Genomic DNA, 21,500 nt, shown 5'->3' with positions numbered 1-21,500 from the left:
CTGGTGTTTTAAACCTGGTCAGACAGTCATGTAAATTTTTTTTTTTAGGGGTTCATGTGCTCTCGTGAAATGCAGTAATGATTTCCCATCATTCATTTTTGTAGAATCTGTCTGGAGCCAGCCTCAGTTTCACCTCATGAGTGGCCTGATGACATCACCAGATGGCCTGTAAGTGCATATTAACACTTTTAGCTTTAAGCTGATGCTTTAATGTTTTTTATGGGAGTTATATTGTACTCCATACCACAACTATAGGAACAATCCAGCTCTTTCCCTGTGTTTCTCATCTGTAGGTTTGCACAAGATACAACTCCGGAAATCACACCAACCTTCCTCACATAGACTGCACCATCACAGGCCGGCCCTGCTGCATTGGAACTAAAGGACGGTAAGGATCAGTGTCAGTGAAGGAACAGAACAATGTGTTCAATGTTGATTATCTTAGAAAGAAGATAGGCCAGCACACTTGCTCAATTGCCGCAAAAAAAAGGTTTTTTTTTATGATCAAATCACTACGTTTCAACCAGAGGTCTTCTTCAGGTGATAATTTATCCTATCTTCTTTCTAAGTTTTGCTATTTTTGCACTGCCCTGCACCTACGTAATGTGCGTGTAACTACCTCTTTTTCAATGTTGATTTATCTGCCAAACATATTTCATTGAAGAATTATCTCAGGATTTTTACATCAAATTTATCGTATTATATCTTCCTGTAAAGTGTTTCAAATATCTGATGACTCATCCTGCACTCAGGGGCGTTTACTAATCATTCAACACATTAAAAAGCTTTGTTGAAGCTAACGGTCCAATCAAATCAATCCTAACGCTATGTCCCGCCCTCTATCTTGTGATTGGTTGTAACTTGTTTCAGTTGGACATCCGGCACGGTGATTGAATACTCTCAGAGTTCTGTTTCATGGAGACTTTAAGTTAATGATGAATGTTAGCTGAAAGCTCAAATCAATATTTAAAATCACCTTTTCTCGTCAGTTGTTGATGAGGTCTGTTTTATGTTGCAGGTGTGAAATCACTTCCAGAGAGTACTGTGACTTCATGCATGGCTACTTCCATGAGGAGGCTACTCTCTGCTCACAGGTAGGTCAGAGTGCTCTCACAGCAACTTTTATTCCTTTTATCAAGCTAATATACTGAATCTGTGTTTTCTAGTTTCTATTGTTGGCCAAGTGTTGAATTTAAAACTGAGCTAAAACAATTTTTTTCTCAACATTTGATTTAAAATGCAACATGCTCCAGGTGAGGCTCGAACTCACAACCTCGGCATCACTCTGCAGGTTACTGTCTTATAAGTACCGCGCGCTGACCGATTGCGCCACTGGAGCCTGTGAGGGGATTGTAGTGCGTGGAGTGGTGCGTAAACAGAAATGGATAAATGGTACTGAAGAAGAAAAACATACTTTATTACACCTTGAGGGGAACTTCATTTGTGTCACTCTATTGTAGTTACTTACTACTCACACATGGGTCACACTGTGGGAACATATTGGAGTTTTGTTGGCATGGGTTGATGATAAAAAAATGGATTTCAACTTTTTTCAACACTTTTGTTTTTTCCCTCTTGACCTTTGCTGAAATTTATAAATAGTGTCATTTCACACACGTACCTGTGAGGGACGCGTCAAAATCAATTTAATTAATGGCAATGTTTTCTCTTTTAAAGTCATCTATGACATGACAATTATCTGTCTCTTTATTCTTTTGAAGACCATTTCAAGCCATAAAGGTTAAATGATTCTGCTGTAGGGTGAATATGTGAATACTAACACAACAACAACATCATTAAAACTCAGCTGCTCCAGGAGAGGCTTGAACTCACAGCCTCTGCATCACTCTGCAGGTTACGGTCTTATAAGTTCTGCACGCTGACTGATTGCGCCACTGGAGCCTGAAGTTTTTTGAGATTTAAGAGTACTTTGAACTCTCCCTTTATTATGAGTCTCAGCAGATAATGTGGAGCGTTCAACATTTTGATAACTCAACCTTTTCAAAAGCTATTAAACAATGTCATATTAACATTTGTCAATACCACATGACTTAGCATTCTGCATCAAATACTAAAATCATAATGTTAGTGTTTTTTTCTATAAACCTGATGTGGAATAACTTTCGCATCGCTTTCAAATAAAACAACACTTTGCTGTAATTGGTCTTAAAAAGCAGAAAGTCAACAGTTTACCATTTTTAATCAATCTGTGTTACTTTAAGGATTTACCAGTTTCCCCACCCTTTGCTTTGTCCCACAAAGTGTTCGAGTCCTCAGGTTGGTCCCACTCTCAGACCATCATCTGCATAAAGGCTCTGATGTGGACTGTTACTGTTATGTTAAATAGCATTCTCTTAGTGAGTCTCGTCATGTCGGCAGACTTTCCTTTGGGACCCCGACCGTCGTTCATTACACAATGGGTGAAGTATTTGCCCCTCCCTAAATGAAAACAAAGCGGGTGTGGATGGTGAAGTGGAGAGTATCACCAGGAAGTTCATCTGTAGTTTTTATTACTATCCTCAGTCCAATAACTTCTGTGATTAACATTCATGTCTCTCCTGACTTTTGGAACTTTGCTGAAATGTAGCCTATTAACCAAGTCTTACTACACACACATTTGAAGTGTGTCTCCAAATATTTTATTATGAATGGCGATGTTTTCCTTTTTCTTTTTTAAAGCAATGTGTGACTTAATGATTATCCATCTCTTTACTCCTTTGTAGATTATTTCAAGACATGAAGTTTAAAAGTGGTTATTTTGTAGGGTCTCTGTCTTGACTGTAAGCCTGCCAATCTCTGTTGCTTTGAATCTTTGTAATGAAACAACATCATTAAAACTCAACATGCTCCAGGTGAGGCTTGAACTCACAACCTCGGCATCACTCTGCAGGTTACTGTCTTATAAGTACCGCGCGCTGACCGATTGCGCCACTGGAGCTTAAATTTGTTTAATATTTAACAGTAGTTTGGAATTAATCCTTTTATGTGGGGGCCGCCAATAACTCAGTGGTTAGCGTGCAACCCAAGTAGGGAAGCTTTAGTCCTCCAAGCTGGCAGCCCAGGGTTGAATTCTAACTGTGGTTCCTTTCTGACATGCCATTCTCCACTCTCTCGCTCTCTCTCTCTCTTGCTCTACACAATAAAGGGAACTAAAAGCCCAAAATAAATCTTTAAAATCTCTTGTAATAGGAGTGTTCTTGTACATGCAACATTACAAATTAGCATGTCATACTATGTCAGACTAAACTCCTCAGTCGTTGGGTCTATATATTCACCCTGAGTCTTGCAATTCCGGAGTGTTTTCTCAGAATTCAGCCCTTTAAGTCAAACAACAATGTCGAAAGTCTGCTGTTCCAGGTGAGGCTTGAACTCACAACCTTGGTATCACTCTGCAGGTCACTGTTGTACAAGTACCATGCACTGACTGATTGTGCCACTGGAGCCTGTTGGTCGGTTGGTGATTGAAATGGATTTGGACTTATTTCAACACTCTGCAGGATGGCAGCAGTGGATATGCCGGGCTGCCTTATTGCTCGTTTACTTCTGGCTGATCTTGAAGTCCTTACTTTCTCCCTCTCGTCCAGGTGGCCTGCATGGACGATGTGTGTGGTTTGCTGCCTTTCCTCAACCAGGAGATCCCAGACCAGTTTTCTCGCCTCTGGCTGTCCCTCTTCCTTCATGCAGGGTGGGGTTTCATTAAAAACAGTTTATTTTAAGATGCCATGTGGGTCTGGGTAAACATTAATAAGTGTGGTGTTTTCCCCCGGTAGGATCCTGCACTGCCTCGTGTCTGTGTTTTTTCAGATGACGGTGCTGAGAGACATCGAGAAGCTGGCTGGCTGGCTCAGAATCTCCATCATCTACATGCTGAGCGGCATCACCGGCAACCTGGCCTCAGCCATCTTCCTGCCCTACAGAGCAGAGGTACAAGGTCACCCCATAGACGAACTGACTAAGTCTTACCAGTATGTGAAACAACCAAAAACTCAAAGTGTTCTCTTCTGTTTGTTTCTGTCTCAGGTGGGTCCTGCGGGCAGTCAGTTCGGCATCCTGGCCTGCCTCTTTGTGGAGCTGTTTCAGAGCTGGCAGATCCTGGAGCGACCGTGGCGAGCGTTCGCAAAGCTCCTGGCCATCTCCGTCTTCTTCTTCTCCTTCGGTCTGCTTCCTTGGATCGACAACTTTGCCCACATCTGCGGCTTTGTGTCAGGGTTTTTCCTATCCTTCGCCTTCCTTCCGTACATCAGGTGGGTGAACGAAGGGTTGCTAAGGATTCTGGGTCAGCTGCAAATGGCTCACAAGAAGAAGATTATTGAGTCTTGTCTGTCAAAGGGTTATTATACAGATAAAAGCCAGTAGATGAGTTGTGTGATATAGCTAAAAAAGTAGAGCTAGTAACTCAGGCTGCTAGCTCAAATTCAATTCTCACAACTTTATGAATCCATCCAAAGTAATGACCCCTACAAGGATTATTATTGTGTTAGACATGGATTGTGAAACTGTAAACCTTTCTCCATCTAAAGTGGAAAACCTCTCAACATATTTTCCCACCTTTAATTAGCTTTAGCTTCTGGTCTCCATGCTGTATGCTAACCTAACCGTGTCGTTTTCAATCGTTTTTGATGAGGATAGCATTTGTCTTCTAATCAAGGCATTTACAAGTAAGTGGAAACACTTATCCCCTAAACAACAGTAGAGTCGCTCTATATTTTTGATAGCTGATCTTGATATTGAATCATTAAATTAAAAATTATTTCTAAGATTCTCAAAAAAAATCATAAATAAACCACCCAAAAAGTCCTATTCTGATATGAACATCTGTTAGAATCATTTCATAAATTGAATCTTATATCAGGAAACCATAAAGTGTGCGACCATCTCCATAGCAACCACAAACTCTAATGATGCAGTATGTCAGCATGTTGTGGGGTTGAGTATGGTCTGGTGCAGCAAGTACTTACGACAATATGATTTTGATGACTTCAGCAATAATTTGAAAACCAAGCCTAAAAGAATTTTAAAAAAATGTAGTTACAATCTCCAGTGTAGTTATTCTGTAGTGTGAACTTGTCTGTGCTCTTCATCTTCACACCTTACAATCTCTGTGAGCTTTCTTAGACTGCATTGTGTTTTTCAGGTTATTGTTGTTAGACAACATTGTTAAAAGTCAGCTGCTCCAGGTGAGGCTTGAACTCACAACCTCGGCATCACTCTGCAGGTTACTGTCTTATAAGTACCGCGCGCTGACCGATTGCGCCACTAGAGCCTGTGAATGATTCTTGGACTTTATCCTTGGTATGAATCATGAATTGGTTTCTCACAATTCACTGATAGGATGCCAACTGCTGTATTGTCTTTATTTTAGATTTAAGAAACATTTTTAATAGAGCAAAACAAGTGATCACATTTCTAGGTGTAGAATATTTTAGTTTTTCTACACATGTGCAGAGCATCAAAGTGAAAAGTTGAGCTTTTGTTTATGTGGTGACAATTTAGCTTCCTGACAGACAACAAGAGAGACAAAACGTGTTTATTTGTTGCCTGATCACCGAGGATAAACAAAACCTTTCTGCTCAAGGTGAGATTCGAACTCACAACCTCAGCATCTCTGCAGGTTATAAATACTGCATAAAGACTGATTGCACCACTGGACAAAACCTATAGACGAGGACAATAATTGTGATCTAATTCAGTAGTCTTTCCTGTTATAAGTGTTTAACATCAGCTTTTATAAACATTCTTTCAAACCTTGGAACTCTCACCTTCAATATAAAACACATTTTACTTTCAAAAGAACAGATCCCATTTCACGTATTCATGACGAGGTAAGTGTAGGCTAAAAGTAGCTGAGATGACTTTTGAATGACAGAAACCAACAAGTATACTCGGAGTCATGAGACATAGTCAGGCTCCAGTGGCACAGTCGGTCAGTGTGCAGTACTTATAAGACAGTAACTTGCAGAGTGATTCTGAGGTTGTGAGTTCAAGCCTCGCTTGGAGCAACTTGAGTTCAGTTATGGAGGTTGAATTATGGGCTGTCTGTAGCTGACGTTAATGAAAACAGTGAATCAGGTAACAGAATAAAATCAAATTACTTTCATGATCCTGAACTGAGAAATTGTGGTGTTATAGCAGCAGGTTATCAAAGCAAATAAAAGAATATAAGAATAGATACATAAATAAGCACTTAGAATATAGAAAATAAGAATAGGAAGAGATTTATACATCAAGGACTTAACTTAACATTCCTACTGGTTTAAAAAAAATAAAAAAATGAAATACAACATTTATTCAGGCTTGTCAACTGAATGTAAAAATACTTGCTGGAGGTAAGAGGTAGGAGGTGAATAATAATGATCACACTGATTGTACATAAAGCTAGACTAATCAAACATTGATGAAGACTACGTGTAAATGGCATCATTTTCTGCTTTTCAAAAAAGAAACAACGTTTGAATAGAAAAACATTTTTTCCAGGTGGAGTAGTTGAATTTACCTCACACTAACTTTTCCAGATAAAAGCTTTTGATGCTAACAAAATGTATTTTTCTTCAATCTAGAGAACCCAGTGTGTGTGTGTGTGTGTGTGTGTACCTGATCATAAAACATTAGCATAGTGTGTTTGAATTATTACATTCCAGTTGCCCTTCAATGTCCTGTATGAAAAGGAGTAACACACGTTTCTCCCACTTCAGCTTCGGGCAGTCTGACATGTACCGCAAACGGTTCCAGATCTGCATCTTCCTGCTGGTCTTCCTGGGTCTGCTCTCTGCCCTGGCTGTCCTTTTCTATGTCTACCCAGTGAAGTGCGACTGGTGCGAGTACCTCACCTGCATACCCATCACGGACAAGTTCTGTGAGAAGTACGACCTGAACGCACACCTCCTCTGAACACTGCCCGTTCTCATGTTCACTGGACATCTGAAAAAACAAGATGTGGTGCTGCAGTGACACTTGTGAAAACATTTCTCCTGGAGGGATGACCAGGACTTTTTATAACGTCATATTTGATCAGAAAAGATTCACACACATATGAAACAGAATGATCATTTTAAACATGATGGAAAAGGACTTTAAAAAACATTCTGTGTGACTGATCTCAAGCTGGGCTAATCAGAGACCAGTGGCACTGAAGGTGAGTTACAAAGACAGTTGATTTCCTGCCAAATGATTTACCTCTCTTCTGTGATAAAATGGACGTAACAGTGCCCCCTCTTGGCCTCCAGAAGAGGTGCATCTTGAAACGTGATGTATTTCTGTTTTCTACTTTTTTTTACTGAGAGTCGTCCTCGGAGTTAAACAATGAGACTGAATTACTTTGATGTGCCTTACTGATTGATAACCACTCACACACACACAGACAAACACACATACTCACACGTCTTTTTGTGCCATCAATCAGTTTGTGTCTGCTGTTTCAGACGTGTTGGGTTTTGTTGCTCTGTAGAACCTGCTTTCACAAGGTGTGTAAAACGTTTTTTCTACTTTGTGTTTGGAGGCTGAAATACACTTCTTTTTTTTATCACACTGTAAATGTTGGTTTCCACCGCAGCCTTTTTTTATGCACTTAAATCACAAATGGATTGTTTTTTTAATTTGCACTGTGTTGAATCTGTATAAAGCACAACTGTATGGTAACATTGTGAAATGATGTTTGTTTGTTTTTTACCCTATGTGGTGGCGTTTTAGCCACCTGACAATAAAGACAACAAGACACATGAAATAATTTGTGTTTCTCTGTCACATCATCACAGAAAGGTAAATGTTCCAGCTCCAGGTGAGGCTTGAATTCACAACCTTGGCATCACTCTGCAGGTCACTGTCTTATAAGTACTGTGTGCTGATCGATTGTGCCACTGGAGCCTGAAGCCACTTGAGAATTAACAGTGCTTTGGACATATTCTCTATATCCACTTTCAGAAAACCCTTACGGGATTTATAGCACAAGAGGATCCTGTGGTCCAGTCCAGCACAGGTGTTGTAGAGTGGTGAGTGTTCAACCTCCAGTATGGGACTGACTCAAAACTAGAGAGATTTGTTTTACATGATGTAAAAGTTTCATAGAGAGTAATGAATCTGAGAAGAGAGTGAAAAACTGGATGTAAAGATCTGAGTATGGATCAGCAGCATGTTTAGATGTCATCGTAATCTAGGATTGATTAGAGACTTCCTCAAGTATTTTTTGGTAAGGACGTTCTTGGTTGCTAAAGTCTAAGATTTGTGTTGGTAGAATGAGCCGAACAATGACCTTATAATGAATAAATCGGCAGTATAAGAAGAGACGATCTTTTGCTAAATGATTATTATTCATTGTAGATCCACCTTGTGGGCAAAAAAAGTCTTAATAATAAAGAAAACAATCATTTCAGTAAGGGTTGTGTTATATATTTTGTGTGAAATGTGATCACTTGTTTCGCTCTATTAAAAATGTTTCTTAAATCTAAAAAAAGACAATACAGCAGTTGGCATCCTATTAGTGAATTGTGAGAAACCAATTCATGATTCATACCAAGGATAAAGTCCAGCAATCATTCACAGGCTCCAGTGGCGCAATCGGTCAGCGTGCGGTACTTATAAGACAGTAACCTGCAGAGTGATGCCGAGGTTGTGAGTTCAAGCCTCACCTGGAGCAGCTGACTTTTAACAATGTTGTCTTACAACAATTACCTAAAAAACACAATGCAGTCTAGGAAAGCTCACAGAGATTGTAAGGCGTGAAGATGAAGAGCACAGACAAGTTCACACTACAGAATAACCACTCAACCTTCATGTCTTGAAATGATCTACCAACGAGTAAAGAGATGGATAATTGTGATGTCATACATTGCTTGATAATAGAGAAAGACAACATTTCCATTTATTTAAAAGAATTTGGAGGTGTCCCTCAAATTTGTGTTGATGACACTGTTGATAAAACTTTCAAAAAATGTTGGTTTATCAAAATGTAGACTGCTGGACGACATCATCTGCTAAGAGACTCATAATAAAGGGAGAGTTCAAAGTATTGTTAAATCTCAAAAAACTTCAGGCTCCAGTGGCGCAATCGGTCAGCGCGCGGTACTTATAAGACAGTAACCTGCAGAGTGATGCCGAGGTTGTGAGTTCGAGCCTCACCTGGAGCATGTTCAGTTTTAAATCAAAGGTTGAGAAAAAAAGAAATGCAAAAAAATGAAAACAAAATTTCTCATACTGATAACAAGAGATGAACATAGACTGATACGTTCTGATAATCAAAGTTATCAAACACAAAATGCTGATCCGCACAGATCAATACATTAGGGCCCGACCAATAACTGATTGTTGGAGCCAATACTGATATCGATATTAGGGAGAGAAACAATCTGATACCAATATATTGGCCAATATATTTCTTACATCTACATTTGTTCTGTAGAGATAGATCTATGTAGATATACACATTTATTGTGTTGATCCTTCAAATGCATTTTTCAAACATTTGTGGAAATTCTATACTTTATAATGAAGACAAGATGGTCAACTGAGAAGTAACTGCGCATGTATGTGTCACCACTTGACACTCTGGAGGGTGATAATTCTTGTTGTATTGTATAGCACACTCTGCTAGTGTAATACAGTGATACTCACATGAACTGCTATTTGACTGGTGAATAAATCTAGTACTATCAGCGCATATCTGCGATACAACTAGCCGATACCGATAGTCGGTGGATATGCTAATATCGACCAATATTATCGGCTGGCCAATTTATCAGTCGGGCTCTACAGTTGATCACACCACTATGCACATTTTTAAAACAAGGTAAGTAACCAGATTTGTGATTTGTGCTTTTTTTAATCTAATAAGCAAAGTTAAGTATGTAGGTGAGAACTGAGGATAAATATAAAAGACATGGCTTACTATCTGTGTCTCTTATATTTCTCCTTATTCCTTTACAATGCTGGATTTGTCTCAATATGTTCAATCGCCAATTTTTAAACAGTGTGTAGTGTATTTAATCTTCCCATTAAAAAAACTATTTTAAGTTGTATTGTTTGTTAGTATGAGTGGCAACAGGCCGAGACAACTCAGTGACCTGTTCTTTTAATCAACAGCTTGTTAGTGAGAACATTAGCAGAGGCGTTGTTTGAGTTGAGTGACTACTGGCAACTTCTCCTTCTTCTCTTTTTGTCTTTTTAATCTCTGATATCATCGATACTGCTGCAGCAGCAAAAGACTGTTTTATTGCCAAAGCAGAACCTTCTGTCCCACCGAAACCAAACTGAACAGGTTATCTTCATATCGTCAAATATTAAGGCGCTCGTTGGGTTTTTAAAAATAGGATCCACCAATTATTATTTTTAAAGAATTTAGAATTGGGGCGCGCTGGTGGCGCAATGGTTAGGGCGCGCGTCCCATGTGTTGAGACTCTCGTCTTGAGCGGTAGGCCCGGACTCGCCTCCACCCGTGACCCCCCTCTGCATGTCGCTCCCCGCTCTTTCTCCCTGGTTTCCGACTCTATCCACTGTCCTCCCTCTGAATTAAAGGCATGAAAAGCCCAAAAATAAATCTTTAAAAAGAATTTAGAATTGTATTTTTTTTTTTACATTCAAACACATACCAAATGTTTAATAGGGTACAGTTGTGAGATTGTCTTAATGCATAAAGAAAAAATAATAATTACAAAATGATTCTAGCATTACCAAAGACAGAGGTGCTGTTTGTCAACAGTTAAGGCAGGCAACTGCTTGGGGCCCCCCTGAGGTTGACAAACTTTAAACCACAGAAGTGGCCAAAAATTTGAAAACTTTGAAATGACACTAGGAAACTCCTCTAAGAGGGCCCCATCTAACAGCAATATTTCCCATTGTGCTGCTAAGTGCATGCTTTATTCCTGTAAAAAAAAGAGATTGTCAAAGTCCCTCAAGAAAATTAAGGAGGAATCAACCGAAAGAGAAGGATGAAGTGCTCCCTTCAAATGCTGATAGTTGTAACTCTTATTTAAAGTGATGATTGCTGGTTGTAGAGCCCCCTTATAGGGCCTGCAATCACCACTGACCAACGAAGAGATACACCACAGTCTCTGTATTACATTACAGGGGCCAATTTGGAAAAATAGAAGTTACCAATACTTTGTCACTATAGTTGTTTTTCTCCCTTCCTGTGCTGTGCTCTTCAAATTAGCAATATTTGAAACTATTACTGTTGAGAATTGTATTTGTCATACAGAGAAGTGCAAACTTCTTGCCCTGTCAATTTCTGTCTTTGTTGCAATTTGTATGGAAAACACTTACAAACCCCCCTGTCGTCTGGACAATGAAACAATGAAAAATGAAACAGAAAAAAGAAAGAAAATTATTATTTATTGGTTATTAAACCAATAAAATAATAATAAAATAACCCTACCAATGGCACCTAGAGTCTCATAAGAAATATAGATGAACAGCATACATATTGACTAATTACTGAATACTGATCCGTTTTGTTCATCCTTAGAAATAAATATCTGGTAATTTACCCATTTTATTAGTCTTCCCACTCTTAGTCTGTCTGTATAGAAGTTGTTCATATGAGCCCACCCTACCACAGAAGAGGCTTCTGTCTCCATCCTCTCAGGAAGATCTGCCTATACCCACCATTATGGCTGTTTTAAGTCTTTTACTAATGATTGGTCACCCAACACATGAAACCTGGGAGATAATTAAAAACAATCCTCTGTAATCTCCTTTAAACTGTTGTGAATTTGTTCCCAAAAGTTTTGAATCTTGGGCACTGCCAGAGGGCATGCAGTGATGTACCTTACACAACCAGACATGTCCAGCAGTCTGCTGTGTTTTTTTAAGGTCCAAGTAATATATGTCTGGTCAAAGTGATTAGGAGGATCCACAAAATCCTGCTCTTGTTTTTCAAAAGCAAAAAAATAACCCCGTTAGACTCCTTTGAGGACTCCAGTTAAGCGTTTCACATGATGTCAGATTTACTGAAAGCCTTTTTTTTTTTCGGGTTCCACAGGTTCTTGAAGAAAAAGGCTTTTATAAAATCTGCAGTTGTCTGTAACACTTAACTTTCAACACCCTGGTTACATCCCGCATTGACTACTGCAACTCCCTTCTCTTTGGTCTCCCTCTCAAGTCCATCCACAAACCATCCACAAACTTCAACTGGTCCAGAATTCTGCCGCTCGCATCATCACCAGAACGCCCTCTGTTAATCACATCACCCCTGTCCTACAGCAGCTTCATTGGCTCCCGTGTTAAACATCGTATCACCTTCAAAATTCTGCTCCTCACCTTCAAGGCCATCCACAACCTCGCTCCGCTTTACATCTCTGAACTCCTGCACATCAACATACCTACTTGCACTCTCAGGTCTTCCATTCAACTCACTGCACCACCCGCCCGCCTGTCCACCATGGGGTCCAGGGCCTTCAGCCGCTCTGCCCCCCCACCTCTGGAACTCCCTCCCACCACAAATCCGTAATATTGACACTCTCTCTATTTTCAAATCTCATCTCAAAACACATCTTTTTAAACTGGCATATTCAGTCTGATCATTTTCCACCCGTTCTCATAACTCCTTTACATCCTGTACATTTGTGTTTTTTAATGTTAATTTTATCGTTGTGTTGTTACTTTGTTGTTTTTATCTCTGCTCTGTAAGGTGACCTTGAGAGTTTTGAAAGGCGCCTTTAAATAAAATGTATTCTTATTATTCTTCTTCTTCTTATTATTAACTGGAGTCGTCAAAGGAACAAGGTTATTTTTTCCTTTTGAAAAACAATTTGTGCCCCTAAAACTCAAAACAATCTTAATCCATGATTTAAAATACACATTTGACCCCTTTATTGCTTATCTTACTTTAGTGTGCAGTGCAAAGAGAAAAAAGTCTGAGTGTTTTGTGGATGTCCACTAGATGGCGACCAAAGTCTAATCACTTACAATTTGAACCAGGTATCAAGGTCCAACATGACAGCTGCTGAGGGTAAGAAGCTTGAATTACTGCAGCATTGTTGTCCTATCTGGGATTTAAATGTCATTAATTCAAGCAGAAGTTTTATTAGCGTGCAGAACTCTCATTGCTGCTCCCTGATCTTCAATGTGTGTTCTTCCACACACACACACACACACACACACACACACACACACACACACACACACACACACACACACACACACACACACACACACACACACACACACACACACACACAAGCTAACACTACTGCTCTAGCATTCATTAAGTCATGTCTGTAATTGAGTCTAAATAAGTGTGTACTTGTGTTGGAGGAGAGCTCTGGGAGCACAGTGATCTGCATACCAAATACAGCACATCCTATCGCACAGAATGCTGCATTAAATATTTTAACTATGTGCAAGAATTATTCCAACACTGGAGGGTCAAAGGTCACATGTTCATAGTATTTTTTATATGAAGTTAAAATTGTGGACTGTGCTTTAAATATCAACCATCACACATTGTGCAATAACAGTTTCCATCCTACATTCAGGGGATTATCCTTCACATTTAAAAAAAAAAGTCACATTACAATATAGTGGTACAGCCTTGGAGGAAAAAGCTAACAATCCAATATTGCAACACACACACACACACACACACACACACACACACACACACACACACACACACACACACACACACACACACCTACTCATACACACAGAAATAGTGGGAGACAGTGATGGAGACCTTTGCTATGGCCAGCCACTGTTATTGATTGTCAAACAATTGTCTGACATTTTGGTCATCAGGTTATCTGAGGGCTGATGGGATTTCTGTCAATCTTTTCCCCCTTTCTGATCAAGTCTTGTTGTTCATGTGCAGTCTATTCTGCTGACATCGTCTCGACGGAGGTGGACAAATCAAAAAGAAAGACAATAGAGGAGCTTGATGAGATGTTTCACATGCCTCATTTGTCTTCCATGCTTGATGCTGTAAGCTGTGTTTATTTTTTCATATTAACTTAAAAATGTGGACATTATTTATTTAAGTCTAGAGGTGAAGCTTGGATGATTTTATGACCTTTGGCTGGTGCATGTGGCATTTGGTTCCTCTGTTGCCTGTCTTGGTGCAATGCTAACTAAAGCTAACTTCATATTAAACATGAGCGTCTCAATCATCTTATTAGTCTCAACAACAAAAGATTATTTTCCAAAGTCTTAAAATATTCCTTTTAAAAAGACGTAATAGGGAGAATGATGGAATAAAGAGGTCTGGATAAAAAAAAAACCTGCTGTTGACATTATAAAATTAGTATCATACTGAAATTTGAAAGAATTTATAGGCTATTGTGAGGCCCCAGTGGCAATGTTTCAGATGGGAAGCGTAACTGTTTTACGACAGTGCAGTTGCAGTCAGTGACCTGCTGTTGGCGCCAAAGTGTACCAAAACTGAAAAAGTTACATATTGGGGCTTTAAAGAAGAGTTACTATCAGTGCTTATATGTTCACGCTACTATAGCTAACATCTCGATTTTGCGCTGTCGAATTAAGTTTAACAGAGACATAAGGCAAAAGTTGATATACTTTTAAATTGGAAAATAAAATTCTATATGGGTTGAATAAATGCAGCATTGCATTTAGAAAACGAGTTAAATAGCCTATGTGAACCAGTACAACTAGCAACTGTAAACACGTTTTTTTTGTGAACAAGCTAGCTAGCGTAGTGTTGTAGCATATACTTAATCAAGTGTAGCTTATAGTATATGTCTACACTATGGCTCCATCTGGAGTCATCTTTTAGCAAACGCATAACCAATATCTACTCATCTTTTCTACTCAATAACACCTGTGGGGAAACTTCTGGCTCTTAAGCTGCTAATGCTCTACTGCACTAACAAGCTTGTTGCTAACTGTTTGGTTTTTTTTTACACATATTTCTTATGAGAACATCAAAAAGTACCTAAAAATGACACTTAAATAGCAGAAGAAAAGGGTGCCAGTCAGGAAATAAAAACAAAGTGCTTTAATATGCTACAAGGCTCTCTAGAGCAAAGAGGAACTGTAAAGCGCCATGGGGTTTTCAATAGAAGTGAGCCCTTACAAATGGTTATTTTCATACATTGACATAGAATGATTACTTATTGTTGCGTTAAAAAAAAAGTGTCTGGTACTACACATTGTGAGATATATTATTATCTTTCTCAGCCTTTTTATGAACGTACAAAAATCTGGTTGAGAAGCTAAGTGACATTTTAATGACGCTGCCAACGTAAGGTCATGAAAAATCATCTTCTTCTGTCATCTAGTGGGTGCATGGCCCTAATAGATGTTGCACCCAAAGCCATTAGACACCCTCCCCCCCCTCACTGCCACCCCTATCCCCTGCAGACTCTTCAATAGGAAATTATCCCCCACCACCATCCCTCTCACACACACTTCTTCTCCCTTTTCCAATCCAACTCCATCCCGAGACGTCCTACTCCTCCTGTTCAATTCATGTCTCCCAATTTCCATCACTCATTCATCACTTGTTTTTTTCCAATCCCCCCTCCCCCCTCCCCTCCCTCTCTCTGCACCCGCCAACTCTCCATCACGGCTCCTATAGAGATGGTAATGTGACATGAAGAGGATGGTATCCTCGAGCCATTGAGCAGCATCAAACGAGACACACTTAGCTACCTCGTAGATCAGACCTCCCCCCTCTTGTTCTATTCGCCTTGTATTGTCTCTGAATGGAGTGTTACATTGGGAGAAAATTGAACTTTTGCTGTATATGCTTGAAATCATATAAAGTTTGGAGGACGGAAAGTGGCTTACCAGCCAACCAGATAGCTAGAGAGCCAACTAGGAAGCTTCATAGGTGCTAGCAAACTGATTAGCATCGAGTTAGCAGTCAATTAGATACAGAGCTAGAAGCTAGCAAGGTGGATGGATGGATGGATGGATAGATAGATAGATAGATAGATAGATAGATAGATAGATTGATAGATAGATAGATAGATAGATTTTCCTGCTGTTTTATCTGCATGGAAAGGCGACCCTGAAATGGGACCCTGACAGCTGGCCAACAGGTGGCCACTGACAGACCCTCTCCCTCCTCTCCCTTCATTGTGCCTGAAACAACCAACACACACACTCTCACACACTCCTCAGACTGCAGCATCTAGGCCATCAGGTGAAGGAGGCCGGCTCATAGGGGGGAGGGGTGTGTTCGTGTGTGAAACAGAGAGAAAGTGGGGGGGGGGGATAAGTCAGGCCTAGCAAGCACCTGTCTGATGATCCCACCTATGACAGAGCTGATTGAGAGTAATGTTATAGGCCCCCCTTTAAACCACATGGTCCTATTTACCACCTGGACTGCCACTGATAAACCTCCTCGCCTGTGTGTGTGTTTTCATTAATCACATATTATCATATATTCAGGAAGGCTATTTTACTGTATTTGTTAATTTAATACCAACAGCAAATTTAAAAAAAATCATACTCTGCAGTACATTTTAATGTATTCTGCATATTTATGCAATTGATCTTTGTTTAAGATTCAGATTTTACTGACCCAAGAATGTAGTTAATTGGTATGGATTGAAAATATCAGAACGAGACAAATCAAACTTAAAAAAAAAGAAAAACACATGAAATTAAGCATACATTTTTTTACTTTTTGTCCAGAATTTTTTAACGCTTAAATACCACTTACCATAGCTGTACTGTAAAACTGTCTGTTTTTAGTTAAATACTTTTACTTTGAAGGAGCCTTCTCCAAGCATCAATAATCTCTCTTTGTTTGCAACACATGGTTTGTTTCCATTTTCTTTAAAACCAACCAAGTTTCTCATTACTTCTTGTGGATGTTTGTAAATTCAATTATCAACAGGTAAATCTAATTTTACAGTTAATAAAACCTAATGAAGTTGCTTTGTTATTCATACTTTTATCCGTGCATAGACACAGATGATCATACTGTATTAACGGGTTGTAACAGATGCTAATGGATACACTATACTTTATAATGCCTTATTGACTTTTCATCTTATCTATGGTAAGCTTTTTCTTGATCACAGATGTAGAATATTAAGGGTTGGTTTTGTCTTTCTACAACTTCGGACTTCAGTTACATTTTATTTGCATTTGCTTGAATCATTAGTCCAAGGGCGGACAATTAGATTCAAATTAGATTCTACAGTGTTTGCATTAATGTGTGCACGGTGGAATTGTCTTAAGCAACACCGTCATCAGGTTGCAATCAGGTTGTGCTGAACTCTTTTGGGATTATGCATCAACAAGGGGTAAAACCAGTGGGAATATAGAGGTATTGAATATGACTTACTTCCTGAGTGCCACCCTTGCTTCATCCCTCCACTCACACTCCAACACACACACACACACACACACACACACACACACACACACACACACACACATTTCCTTGTCATCTCCAGAGGATAATCCTCCTCTTCCAAGCCATGTGTCCTCCAGCCTTGCTGAAGACCTCCTCCACTCATTGGCTCCCAGTCACTAAATACACATAAACACACAAACACACACATCTCATTAGTAATCACTCTAACAATAGTCTTTCCTCTGAATTTCCCTTTGAGGATCTCTGTGATGGTTAGTAATTCTCTATTTCGCTCTCTCACTCTGTGTATGTAAGTGGACATGACCACCCTTCTCCCTTTTCCTCCCACTCTATGTGGGATGCTATGATATTCACACAGCACACAACGGATCCACAGTGGGACAGTGGATGGAGATAATGTAAATAAACAAAAACAAGAAGGAAAACAAGTGGATCGAGTAGAGAAAACAATACAGGGAATGTGTTGTTTACAATGGATGTACCACAGGGATCAATGTTCGGCCCTGTATACTTTTGAGTACATGTCAATTAGGTTTCAAAACAATGTATTTTTTTGTTTTAATAAGAACATTATATGCTGCTGCTGACATGGTGTATGTGCTTGTTTTTGTTTTTTATCTAGTTTGCTAATAAATTCATGAATATTTATTTTAATCACAAAACGTTTATCTCATTCATATTTTACATAATAGGCATGTCTTGACTGTATGATATCAGTTACAGAGACCCAACAAAACTGACAAACACTCTAGATCAGGGGTGAAAGACAAACTTTCTGTAAGTGCCATAGTATGTGCCACTGGACTGTTTGCCCCTGACTGTTTACACTCGATACGAGTCTATACTGTGTGTTACGTAAAAAATATTTCTGCTCAGTGTCAGATATTTCTCTGCTTAAAGTAAAAGTCATATATGTGAAGACAAAATGTTGAACTTACTCCTATTTATCGAGAGAAGTGGGGGAGAATTGTTATGAGCTGTTATGAGCAGAATAGGCTACTAGTAGTGACTTGAAGAGTTAGGTGTTTGTTCTAAACAATTTCGATAGTAATATTTTTTTTATCTCTGGCTTTCCCATTACCACAGTTACTCCTTTCACCCTGGCTAAGAAGGCTACACCAACAAAAGAGAAGGTGGAGGAAATCCACAGGGCAGTCACCAGATTTGTGGTGATGGGGCTTCATCAATTTTCCACGGTGGAATCACCATCTTTCAGGTGAAAATGTGTGCTATGATATCAAAATAGAATTTCCTTTATGTATGTGTAGGCCACACCTCTGTACCATGAAGACATTCTGTGTAACAAGACTAATAGATATCCTATATGTATTTTTTTATAAAGGGAGATGATCACTGCCCTTAATCATAGACACCAACCACCATCCAGGGATGACATATCCTACAGAGTATACCTGTATACTTATACCTGCGTGGTTTTCTGTTGGAAAACAGAACGTCATCCATCAGCTGGCGCAGGTCAGCAAAATTGCAATTACTTGTGATGTATGGACCAGCGTGGCACAGGACCACTATCTAACAGTGACTGTCAATTACATTTACAAGGGCAGCATCAGAACAGAAGGCAAACCACACCATTTTCACTATTAGACACTAAACCATGTTTTCATTACAGGATCAAGACATTCAGAACTTCCTTCAGGAGGCCACATTGATGGACCATAGCATTAAAGGCAGGCTGGAATTTGATGTTGCTGAAGCTTGGGACAGACTGGAGAAAGCACAGCAGAACAGGTATTTTACTAGATGTGTGTCAGAGACAGTGTACTAATTGCTCATCTTTTCTGCTGCATATGCCACTTATACGTGGCACATGAGCGGACCATATCTCGGCCTGACACAGCACAAGAGTCATATGCCAAGGTATATGAAGGGCATATGCCTGACTGGACCACTCATGTGTCGTGTTATATGTCGCATTTGAAGGGCATATGAGTGGCATATGCCGCAGCATGCGTGGCATATGTCCATGCCCATGTTACAGTTTCTTTGATGAAGTATTGCTATGTTTTGGGCAATCAGTTTGTGTCTACAGCTGAGGTAGAAGGCTTTGAAGGGTGATGATAAGGAGGAGGACAAAGCAGATAAAAATGTAATTTCAACCATGTTCTATCTAGTCTACAATGAATAGTTGTTTTTGGTACTTCACTGAACTTGTTTGTATTTTCCAGCCAAGAGGAGCTCACAAGTCAGCCTTGGAGCAGTTATTTGAAGATGAAGACAGAGAACCTCTCCATACAACTCAGACCACAAGCAGTGCCCTCTCCCTCACAGAGCAGGTCCGGAAAGAGATCGAGATCTACGAAGGCCTGCCAGCCATTCCATCTGGACAAGACCCTGTGGCCTGGTGGGGAGTAAGAGGGATACCCTCCCTAATTTGTCTGTACTCTCAGATATGTACTTGTGTGTCCAGGCCTCACCAACCCCCTCTAAGTGACACATAAACATATGCCACTTATATGCAGCTCACATGAGTGGCATATGAGTGGCACATGAGTGGCATATACCGGTCTGTTGTACTCATGTGCCGCAGCATATGCCACATATATGCGCCCCTTACATGAGTGGCACATAAGTGGCATATGCTGTTCTGGTCCACTCAAGTGCTGTGTCAGGCCGGCACATGCCGCGGCATATGACTGGCATATGCCGGTCTGTTCCACTCATGTGCTGCGGCATATGCCGCTTATACATGGCACATTAGTGGACCATATGCCGGCATGACACAGCACATGAGGCATATGCCTGTTCGGATCATTCATGTGTCGCGTTATATGCTGCTTTTCAGTGGCATATGAGTGGCATATGAGTAGCATGAGTAGTAACATGCAGTTCTGGTCTACTCATGTCCTGTGTCAGGCCGGCACATGTCGCGGCACATGAGTGTCATATGCCGAAGTATATGAATGGCATATGCCGGTCTGGTTCACTCATAAGCAGCACAATAGGGTCCTCGCTGCGAGGTTGGTGCTCGGGCCCTAATTAACCCAAAAAACATTTTGTTGTCACAACAGTGGCAAGGGTATGATCCCTCACTGGCTTCTCACTGTATGAATATGGCCAAGAGAATCAGCACATTTACATAATGTTAAAAGTCTATTTTCTGTGTTCTGTGTTAGGTTGGGAATCGATTTACTACTTCAGGTATACACCTTGATCGGACCCAAACTGGCCTAGGCATTTTGCGCATGCTCCAATGGTTCCCAGGCTCTCCTCTGACCTGAATTCCAAACAGCATGGATTTATAGAAAAAAAGTTGAAAACAAGATGAAGGTATCAACATGGCGAGTGCTTGAGTGAGAACCCCATATTTCTGACAGATAAATAGTCATAGTTTATATTGTTTCATCTGAAAAAGTTATACATATTGAAGTACATAGAAGGAAAAAAGTTGGCTGCTTGCTAACTTGTTTGTCAATTGTTTTTTTGTGTGACGTAATAGGGCAACCCGAATGGTAAGTAAATAGGAGCATATCTCCTAGCATCACGGAATAGGACAGACAGCCATAAATGAATGAATTGTTCTCTCTTCTCTGGTGTTTGTATACTGGGACAGGGAAAGCCAATTATTGCAATTAATTGGCCTTATGGAGCTATACGCATAGCTTAACTGTGCATGTGAATGTACTACTGTAATGTGAGTGTTGACCAGACTACTATTATTTTTTGTTTCTAATAAAGAAGACCGTAAGATCTAACATTCCCCAAAATATGAACTACAAGTTCAAGAACTACAGAACCTATTAATATTGGAAGAGTAATCAGCCTTTTTCTGTGTCTTAGAAACTCGCATTACACTAAATGCAGTCTATTTGAATTATCCCACTTACCCTTGCAGTTTTTACGGATTAAACTGAAAGTGAATGAGCAGATCATGTCACACTTCCAGTGTCGAACATGTTCATTACAGTCATCAGAGGAATGTGGCTCTCCCACATTGCGCTTATCTTATTGTTCTTGATGAAACCGTTTGCCCTCCTCATTTCATTCTGTTTCAAACAGTTAGTGATGGGTCAATAACTGTGAGGAGGGGACCATTGTGTCCGGTGTAAGACAAGCAGGACTAATCATTGTACAAGGCAAGTCAGAACCTGCCTGGACAGAGGAGCGGCTGCTGGCTGTTACCAAACAGTCGAGGTGGTGTGATGGGCAGGCATGACTCGGCATAGGTAAAACACACGGACATGCACACACAGTGAAGGTGAAA

General features: G+C 39.9%; 1 protein-coding gene and 6 non-coding genes across 16 annotated transcripts in view; 4 read left to right on the top strand and 3 right to left on the bottom strand.

The window, feature by feature from the left end:
- The window catches only part of rhbdf1b (rhomboid 5 homolog 1b (Drosophila)), a 51,727-nt gene extending 44,004 nt beyond the window's left edge, over positions 1 to 7,723 (top strand). For all 10 annotated transcript variants that reach the window (XM_065949736.1, XM_065949735.1, XM_065949737.1 and 7 more), the window contains 7 exons: positions 105 to 168; positions 294 to 388; positions 1,019 to 1,094; positions 3,585 to 3,685; positions 3,771 to 3,924; positions 4,021 to 4,244; positions 6,693 to 7,723. In XM_065949736.1, coding sequence (XP_065805808.1) covers positions 105 to 168; positions 294 to 388; positions 1,019 to 1,094; positions 3,585 to 3,685; positions 3,771 to 3,924; positions 4,021 to 4,244; positions 6,693 to 6,888 — 910 coding nt within the window. In that variant the 3' untranslated portion in view covers positions 6,889 to 7,723. The remainder of the gene's footprint in view (positions 1 to 104; positions 169 to 293; positions 389 to 1,018; positions 1,095 to 3,584; positions 3,686 to 3,770; positions 3,925 to 4,020; positions 4,245 to 6,692) is intronic.
- trnai-uau (transfer RNA isoleucine (anticodon UAU)) lies at positions 1,246 to 1,339 on the bottom strand. Its single transcript has 2 exons — positions 1,302 to 1,339; positions 1,246 to 1,281 (listed from the first exon to the last, which is right to left on the bottom strand). It is a non-coding gene; the product is annotated as a tRNA-Ile (tRNA).
- trnai-uau (transfer RNA isoleucine (anticodon UAU)) lies at positions 2,845 to 2,938 on the bottom strand. The gene is made up of 2 exons: positions 2,901 to 2,938; positions 2,845 to 2,880 (listed from the first exon to the last, which is right to left on the bottom strand). It is a non-coding gene; the product is annotated as a tRNA-Ile (tRNA).
- Positions 5,170 to 5,263, bottom strand: trnai-uau (transfer RNA isoleucine (anticodon UAU)). The gene is made up of 2 exons: positions 5,226 to 5,263; positions 5,170 to 5,205 (listed from the first exon to the last, which is right to left on the bottom strand). It is a non-coding gene; the product is annotated as a tRNA-Ile (tRNA).
- Positions 5,906 to 5,999, top strand: trnai-uau (transfer RNA isoleucine (anticodon UAU)). Its single transcript has 2 exons — positions 5,906 to 5,943; positions 5,964 to 5,999. It is a non-coding gene; the product is annotated as a tRNA-Ile (tRNA).
- An 812-nt stretch (positions 7,724 to 8,535) lies between the features above and the next one.
- Positions 8,536 to 8,629, top strand: trnai-uau (transfer RNA isoleucine (anticodon UAU)). The gene is made up of 2 exons: positions 8,536 to 8,573; positions 8,594 to 8,629. It is a non-coding gene; the product is annotated as a tRNA-Ile (tRNA).
- Positions 8,630 to 9,025: 396 nt separating this feature from the next.
- trnai-uau (transfer RNA isoleucine (anticodon UAU)) lies at positions 9,026 to 9,119 on the top strand. The gene is made up of 2 exons: positions 9,026 to 9,063; positions 9,084 to 9,119. It is a non-coding gene; the product is annotated as a tRNA-Ile (tRNA).
- The last annotated feature ends 12,381 nt before the right edge of the window (positions 9,120 to 21,500 follow it).

The sequence above is a fragment of the Labrus bergylta genome, chromosome 21, assembly GCF_963930695.1.
Source record: "Labrus bergylta chromosome 21, fLabBer1.1, whole genome shotgun sequence".
Classification (NCBI taxonomy): domain Eukaryota; kingdom Metazoa; phylum Chordata; class Actinopteri; order Labriformes; family Labridae; genus Labrus; species Labrus bergylta.
The sequence above is the reverse complement of the archived record's forward strand: the minus strand, read 5'-3'. Positions and strand labels throughout refer to the sequence as shown.